Source organism: Octopus sinensis, linkage group LG14, assembly GCF_006345805.1.
Source record: "Octopus sinensis linkage group LG14, ASM634580v1, whole genome shotgun sequence".
NCBI lineage: Eukaryota > Metazoa > Mollusca > Cephalopoda > Octopoda > Octopodidae > Octopus > Octopus sinensis.
Window position 1 is genome coordinate 29,836,684 of NC_043010.1, and position 9,553 is coordinate 29,846,236.

The 9,553-nt window shown below is 34.4% G+C and overlaps 1 protein-coding gene across 1 annotated transcript in view; it reads left to right on the forward strand.

Annotated features, from left to right (window-relative positions):
* Positions 1-9,212, forward strand: part of LOC115218775 (oocyte zinc finger protein XlCOF6) — a 9,770-nt gene extending 558 nt beyond the window's left edge. Inside the window, exon 2 of the mRNA XM_029788703.2 lies at positions 8,267-9,212. Within this exon, the coding sequence (XP_029644563.1) occupies positions 8,385-8,927 (543 nt within the window). The 5' untranslated portion in view covers positions 8,267-8,384 and the 3' untranslated portion in view covers positions 8,928-9,212. The remainder of the gene's footprint in view (positions 1-8,266) is intronic.
* The last annotated feature ends 341 nt before the right edge of the window (positions 9,213-9,553 follow it).

Genomic DNA, 9,553 nt, shown 5'->3' on the forward strand with positions numbered 1-9,553 from the left:
TAGATGTATGTATATACATATATGCACATATATACATACATATATATATTATATAAAATATTATTAGAGACAAAACCACTATTTTGCAAAACAAAAAGGAAAGACTTAATCACTCACTTCATAATTGAAACTGACTTGTAATTGGAAGTCCACCTGAAGATTGTCGATCAAGACAAGAACAATTGTAGTGGCGGTTTTTTGACTATTTATTAAAATTTTATGTATTGATTAAGTCTTTCTTGTTTGTTTTGCAAAATAGTGGTTTTGTCTCTAATAATATTTTATAATATTTTACTATAAAATTGGATTAATCCTAAATCTGATATTTTCCCTGTAAATTTGGATTATTCCCTAATTTATTATAATATTATATATTATATATATATAATATCTATATATATATATATTATATGTATATATATATGTATATATATATGTATATATAGATGTATATATATATGTATATATATATATATATGTGTATATTATATATGTATATATATGTATATGTATATTGTATATATATATATGTATATATATATATGTATATGTATATATGTATATATGTATATGTATCTACATATATACATATACATATATATAATATATATACATATATATATATATATATATACATATATATATATACATAATATCTATTCCATATATATATATATATATATATATATATATATATATATATATATATATATATATATATTATATATCTATATATATATAACACATTGACAGAATGAGATAAAATCCAAGGCTGTGAAAGATTTTAGAACATTCATAAGAGAAAGTCTTACAGCTATTCTGTGATATTTTATATATCCTTTCATTGGAGATGATGCGAGAAAATCAAAAAACAATACCTATTCTAGATAAGATATGAAATAGAGAGTGAAGTGGAGGAATGAAAATGGGTGTGAGATAAGCAAGGATATTGTATCTCCTCATTCGCATAATCACCGAATCTGGAGCTTAATTATAGTCTGTCCATAGCACTTATTCAGCATTACCTGACACCTTTGGGGCTTCTTGATACCGTTACCTCTCCTAACCTATATATATATATATATACATATATATCAATATAATATCAATAGAATGAGTATTAAGCTTGTTCGACTAAAGGCGGTGCTCCAGCATGGCAGCAGTCAAATGCCTGAAACAAGTAAAAGAATAAATGAATATTTCATATACATGCATACATACACACACACACATACACACACAGAGGTATACATACAAACATGCACACACAATGTGTCCATATATACAGAGACTCACATATACATATATATATTCTTTTACTTGTTTCAGTAATTTCAGTGTGGCCGTGCTGGAGTACCGCCTTAAAGGTTCTTTTAGTCAAAGAAATCGACCCCAGGACGTCTTCCTTTTAAGCCTAGTACTTATCCTATTGGTCTCTTTTGCTGAACCAATAAGTTGTGGGACATAAACACACCAGCATCAGTTGTCAAGCAAAGGTGGCTGGACAAACACAGATACAAAGTCACACACATTTATATATATAAACTAGCAGTATCGCCCGGCGTTGCTCGAGTTTGTAAGGGAAATAACTATATAAGCATTTTTAGAGAGTTACTTCCCTTATAGATGCCAATTCAGGCTTTCTTAGCCATTTCTGTTTTGGTGTCTTCAAGCCATGAAGTCGTTGTTCTAAAAGAACGCTGGTCTCCTTGACAACGCTTTACGATGTTGATTTCCTTACACTCCCTTCCCCACAGCTTCACGAGGGAGGGAAGAAGGGGGAGAAGCAAACAGGTGCAGGTGTGACCATGGACGCCAACTCCGCCGCCATCGACACACAAAAAATTATGCATTAAAATGGAATAAAAAATGATGTTAAATTATTTTTAAAATCGTAGACTCATCGTAGACGCGCGCTAATACTCAGACGGGCTCGATATGAATCACGACTATAAGATACCCGAATTTGGTTAAACTGCACCGCAAAATGTGGGAGACCCCCTAATCTAAATCGAAGGGGACAGACACTCACACAACTACAGTTTTATATATATAGATATATCTATTATATAAAAGTCATTATCTGTGTGTTCATGTGCTATTTATAGACTCAAAAATTACTGGACTGATCCTAATGAAATTTGGAACACAGATCCAAGCCTAGGGGGAAGGGTAATGCCGTATGTTTCATACAATTTTGAAGGGGCAGAAAGGGGTAAGAACCCACCATGAATTCGGAGTTTTATGAAATTTGAACCATAGGTATTAGAAATAAATAAAAAAATATATCCAAAATGTCCATTTCTTTGGATGATTCTTAGACCTCCTAATTTTAGTCATTTTTCATGGATCAAAATTACAGAATGGATCCTTATGATATTTGGAACTTAAATTCAATGCAAAATGGCAGGTATAATGCAGTATGTTGAGTTTGAATTTGAGGAGAACCCCCACCCCATAAAAATTCATAAATTTCCAATGTTGAAATTTCAGCCATAGGTTACTGACACAAATCAAGGAGTATTCCCAAAGTTTTCACTTCTCATGAGGATTCTAAGACCCCCCCCCCCAATGGGGGCCTTAACTCCCATATTTTAGTAATTTTTTTATGATCCAAAACAAGATCAAAAGTACTGAATGGATCTTCATGAAATTTAGAAATTATATTCTATGCATAAGGACAGATGTAATGCAGTATATGTTTGAAAGTGAGGGGGCATAATTAAGGCCATAACCCCCATGAAAATTCACATATTTTTGCTGTTGATGAAATTTTAACCATAGATATAAGACACAAATGAAGTAATATTCTTAAAGTTTAAACTTCATTGGAGGTTTGTAAGACACCTTAATGGGGGCTTAACCCCCACAATTTAGTCATTTTTTCCTAAGTCAAGACAAATAGAATTGTCGTCTTGGAAGCTGTAGAGTCACCTGAGGATACAAGATGAACGTTATTTGTAATTCAATGGTACAACAGTGTAAGAGTTTGCTTTGAGATATACTTAGATTGTGATTTCTGCAAGGTGGTGCATAAATTGTGAAGTAAAGGAGAGGCATCTTTGTCTCCACTGATTCAGTTGCAAAGTGTTATTTTGAGTAAAATTATTTGGTTGCAACTTCCTTTGAGTCTTTATTATCACTTGGTTAGAGATAGTCCCCAGATGGTACCTATTTCTTTACTATCCACAAGGGGCTAAACACAGAGGGGACAAACAAGGACAGACACATGGATTAAGTTGATTACATCGACCCCAGTGCGTAACTGGTACTTATTTAATTGACCCCGAAAGGATGAAAGGCAAAGTCGACCTCGGCGGAATTTGAACTCAGAATGTAGCGGCAGACGAAATACTGCTAGCATTTCACCCGGCATGCTAACGTTTCTACCAGCTTGCCCCAGATGGTACCATTGATTCCAAGGCCTTTCCAGATAAGTGATTGCTCATTCAAAGAGATTTATTGGTTGCAAATTTATTCTGTTCAGTTACCTATCGGCATAGTGATCATTGGTAAACTCCAGAAGTGACACTTTCATTTCCCCTTAGCCCTCACGTCACACAGTTGTTAAAGTTTATTTGAGTTGGGTCACACTCTTCCAATTTCACTGGATCCGTAATGCATCTTGCGGCTGTGCTGGTTACCTGTATGGTGAGGAATCCAACATTGAGGAGTGGTAACAACTAGGGTAGGGTAGCTGACTGCTTATTGTGATCATTCATATTTTGGTTTCCTCTAGCTTTGCTCTCTTTTACAAACCCAATGAACATTCATATATTTCTGATTTCAAATAAATTTGAACAATAGATATGAGACACAAATTAAAAAAAGATTCTCAACAATTCAACTTCTCTGGTTGACTTTAAGACCCCATAATAGGGACCTTAACATCAACTTCTCTAGTTGACTTTAAGACTCCCTAATAGGGGCCTTAACTCCCACATTTTAGTGCCTCAAGTGCTCCATTTTTAAGGAGCAAAATCCTTTGGGTTTTATAAGATTTAGATTTTGGAATCTGGGCATAAAGATAAGTAGTGAGATAAATATGTCATGATAAAAAATTTTGGTAGGGTGAGTAAAGAGGGAAAGAACATCCATTAAAATTCTTAATCTCCAATTTTAATGAAATGTGAATCATAGGTATTCCAGTTCATTAGATTAAACTATAAAAGAAAAGTCTATTTCTTCAAATCCATATGACTGGTATCTCTGCTTGTATATATATATATATATATATATATTATATATATATATATATAATTTTCTTTATTTTACCTTCTTATGACTAGAGTTGCCACATGGAAAGCGTATTCATTTCACATGTCTAGATAATTTACTTTATATATTATTATTTATGGTACATACATGTCTATTTATCTATCTATCTATCTATCTTTCTTTCTTTCTTTCTTTCTTTATATACATACATACATACATACATGTGAGTGTGTGTGTATATGTATATATATATATATATGTATGTGTGTGAGTGTATATATTGATATATACGTATATTTAGATATATATGTACATAGATATATATATATATGTTTATAGATATATATGTATATATATATATATATATATATGTGTGTGTATATGTATATATGTATATGTATATATATATATCTATCTATCTATATATATATAGATATGTGTGTGTATGTGTTTTTATATATGCATATATCATATCTATATAAGGGAGGATGTGTGTGTGTGTGTACATGATTGTAATTTATGCACATCCACAAATTAGCACGCATGTTGCTCAAATTTTTGGAGAACATTTGTCAACTCCCTATCTGGGTTTTATCAACTTATTTTTACCCCAAGGCACCCGTGGTTAGCATAAATATCTATTTTCAGACATAGCTTTTAGCCACGAAAAATATCATCCTTAGCTTTTTTGCCAGCGTCTAACAAAAAAAAATAAGATAAAGAAAAGTGGAAGAAGGAGGCAGAGAGTTTCAGGGGAAAGACAAAGTGAGAGGGGGAGAGAGAGAGAGAGTAAGTTATGACGTTCATAAAAAATAAAATGTAAAATGTTTTGTTTTTTTGTTTTTGAAAGGCACACTATATTTTATCATCATCATCATCATCATTTATCATCCGCTTTCCATGCTAGCATGGGTTGGACGGTTCAACTGGGGTCTGTGAAGCCAGAAGGCTGCATCAGGCCCAGTCTGATCTGGCAGTGTTTCTACGGCTGGATGCCCTTCCTAACAATCATAGTATATATACTTTCTCACACAACAATTACAATATATTTATTTTAAATCATTTATTTATTTTAAATCGTTCATCTTTCTCCTCCCCTCTCTCTCTCACACACATTACTTTGGGTGCAAAAGAGTTTTGTTTTTAGTTTTACACAGAGTAAAAAAGTGTTTTGTTAACAATCCATTTATTTAACAACAAAGAAACAAAGAGGTGAGTAACAATTTGTCAGCGAATTACACAATATAAATGGGTACAATTTGTGAAGCTTCCACCACACCCCACTCCGTTTCACGAACCACAAAAAGGGTTTTGAGGCCAGAGTAGTTGATTCCACGCAAAAAAACCTGATTTTTTTCTTAGTGAAAATCGTGCGAGTATTAATCTACAAATTTAATAACATTTTTTCCATTCATTTCTGTTTATGAACATGTATGCGTGCACAAAACATGCAATAGGTGTACGTACGTACGTGTGTGTATGTGTGTTCGTGTCTGTTGCCCATATATATTTATATTATATTATATATATATATATATAATATATAGACACATTTTCTGTGCCCTTTAGGTATTTGCAAAGGGAAGCCATCCCTTCCTCATAAGCCTTAGTGATATGCACCGGACCGCGGTTTCGAGATTATTGTCTCTTATCAACGGGCGGTAACCACCAGGTCACGATGGAAGGCAGGCTTACTTTGCAATTCGAAATCAGTGGCAGACGTCACTAGAAAAACTCTTATATATTTGCAAAGCAAGCCTTGCCTTCCATCGTGACCTGGTGGTTACCGCCCGTTGATAAGAGACAATAATCTCGAAACCGCGGTCCAGTGCATATCACTAAGGCTTATGAGGAAGGGATGGCTATATAATATATATAATATGTATATATATAATATAACTAATTTCAACGGATTTCGCCCAAATTTGACGTCTATATTACTTAGTTTGGTTTGAAATAAAGAACTTGATTAGCTTAATAATCGTAACTTAATCCTGGGCAAGGCTGGGTTATACTGCTAGTATATATATATATATATATATATATTTATATATGTATGTACCTATACAGAGGTAAGACGCATTCTTGTTTGTTTCTTGTCAAAGCTTGTTCCTCCAGTATTCACCACCTCACCTCGTTATGGCTTAGTGACCCTTACTGTTTGTTTTCACTGTCCCGTTTTTGTTACCAACTTTGACCCTCATCAAATCCCAAATTATATTTAATTTGCTTTGCAGGAGCAACAGTATTGACGATGATGCATCTTGTCGTAATTCTTTTTATCTCCCCTTCTCCCCCTTTCGTTTTTTTCTCTCTCATCCCCTCTCTAATTTTTTTCCTCTCCCCTTCACCGTTCTCTATCTGTCCTTCTCTCTTCCTCCTTTACTCTCTCGTTGTTCACACTTGACCATTGGCCATCTTTCTTTTCCTAACTTGAGTTTCTTTCTTTCCTTTCAATCAGCTACAGAGATAAAGCACTTTCTTGTCTGTCTTTTACCAAAGCTTGTTCCTCCAGCGTTCGCCAACTCACCTCGTTATGGCTTAGCAACCCTTACTGTTTGTTTTCACTGTCCTGTTTTTGTTAAAGACTTTGACCCTCTGTAAATCCCAAATTTTATTTAATTTGCTTTGCGGGAACAACTGTTTTGATGAAGGCACTTCTTGTCATAATTGCTTGAAATGTGGAGTATATAAAACTGCTGACAACTGATGAAAGTCATTCTTTATGTTACTTGTCTCGTTTTCCATTTGTTTCTTTTGTTGTTTGCAAAAACAGTTCCTATTCCATGTTTTTGTATTTCATGTTGTTAACGTTCTATATATATATATATATATATATATATGCATATGTATACACATATATGCATATGTGTATACATATATAAGTATGTACATATATGTACGTATATATGCATATATATATATTATTTATACTATTATATATACATATGTATATATATGTATATACATACATATATAGATATGCACATATACATGTATATATATATATATATATATGTATATCATCATTGTTTAACGTCCGCTTTCCATACTAGCATGGGTTGGACGGTTCAACTGGGGTCTGGGAAGCCCGAAGGCTGCACCAGGCCAGTCAGATCTGGCAGTGTTTCTACAGCTGGATGCCCTTCCTAACGCCAACCACTCCGAGAGTGTAGTGGGTGATTTTATGTGTCACCGACACAGGTGCCAGACGAGGCTGGCGAACGGCCACGCTCAGATGGTCTTTTTTACGTGCCACCGGCACGGAGGCCAGTCAATGCGGTACTGGCTACGGCCACATTCGGATGGTTTTCATATGTGCCACCGGCACTGGTACCACAAAACTACAAATTCCATTAATGTTCATCGAGTTTGCTTTTGATTTTGTCCATTTTGTCCATTTTCACTTACCTCAACAAGTCTTCACAAGTAGAGTTATGTGTCCCAAGAAGGAAGGTATGCATAGGTGGACTGACTACGTCCCAGGTAGGGACCGTGGGTTATGGCCTCACTTGTCCAGCTGGGTTTTCTCGCGCACAGCATACTTCCAAAGGTCTCGGTCTCTGGTCATTTCCTCGGTGAGACCTAAAGAGCGAAGGTCGTTCTTCACCACCTTGTTCCAGGTTTTCCTGGGTCTGCCTCTTCCACATATATATACATATATATATATATATGTATATATACATGTATATATATGTGTATATACATATATATATGCATATATATATATATATATACATACACACACACACACACATACAAACTTCCATCTCAATCTGTTATAAATAGCAGTAAAATGGCCTTCAAATTCTATGTTGGAAAAGAACATGACTGTTGCTGAGGTTAAAAAAAAACAGTTATTTATGGTGGGAATATTTTTGATTACAGATTTGCTAACTCAGAACTGATTTGGTAATTTTAGTATCAAGTCAATTCAAGAATAAACTATATTGTTTTAAAAACAAATTGTTTTGTGAACTAACTGCAAAAATGTTTTAATCGTTAAAGTTTTAATGTCTAATGAACTGTTTCTTTTGCTATTTTGCAGGATCGGTTATTATCAATGTTAGTATGAACTGAAAATTAAGGACATTCAGAGCCGTTTAACATTCATACCTGGAAATAAGGAAAAGAAAGTATTTTCTGGCTTACATCCATAAGAAGACATGTATTCAACACAATCTAACATGTATCCTGTTGGGCAGCAGTTTATGTGTGATATCTGCGGTCGTGCTTTTTCACTCTATGACCAGCTGAAGTTGCACAAACGTTCCCATACCACTGATAACAAGATGTACAACTGTGAGGTGTGCAAAAAATCATTCACACAGAAAATCAACTTGAAGAACCATGCCCGAACTCACACTGGAGAAAAACCATTTTCATGCCCAACATGTTCGAAATCCTTCAGTCAACGTGGCAACCTGAAAATACACCAACGTTCTCACACAGGTGAAAGGCCTTTCCATTGTCACCTTTGTCCCAAAGCCTTTAGTCAGAAGGGAAACCTAAAAACACATGTTCGAACTCATGTCAACAAGCGTGTTTTCACCTGTGAAACATGTGGTAAAGTCTTTACCCATAAGTCATTGCTTCAGTGTCATGAAAAGGCTCACATGTTTGAAAGAATGTCAAATATCTCTGATGTCTACACACCAAACAACAGTGCTGTTTTTGACTTGAACAATCCAGCTAGACCCATGCACTAAGGTGTTGCTATTGCAATGTTTCTAATGTGGATTCTTCATAGCAACCATTCCTACATGATTCTGCACACAGCTTGATGTAGACATCAGTTTAATTCAAAATTGGTTTTATCCTTTTTCCCATGTTGCTCAATGTAACCACTTAGGTTCATTCTAATAACTTCCTTTATTTCATGCATGATAGATTTCAAAGAACTCCAAATGTGTTTGTGACAAAACAACTCATGTGCCAAAGTTTCTGTATTTTATTTACTGTGAATTCTTGTTGGTTAAATTTAATTCATCAAAAGAAATTTTCTGTTGTGAATTTTTAAAATATTTTTTACCCTTCTTTTAACAATATAGATGTGTGTTTCCTCATGTATTGAAAATTGATGACTAAGCAAAATAATGATTTCAAGTTTTGGTACAGGGCCAACAATTTCAGGGGAAGTTGATTACATCGTCCCCAGTACTCAACTGGTATTTATTTTATTGGCCCTGAAAGGATAAGTCAACCTCAGTGGAATTTTGAACCAAGAACGTAAAGATGGATGAAATGCTACTAAGCATTTTGCCCAGCATGCTAACAATTCTGCCAGTTCACCGCCTTACTGGACAAAATCCTAGGAAGACGAACTATTATCATT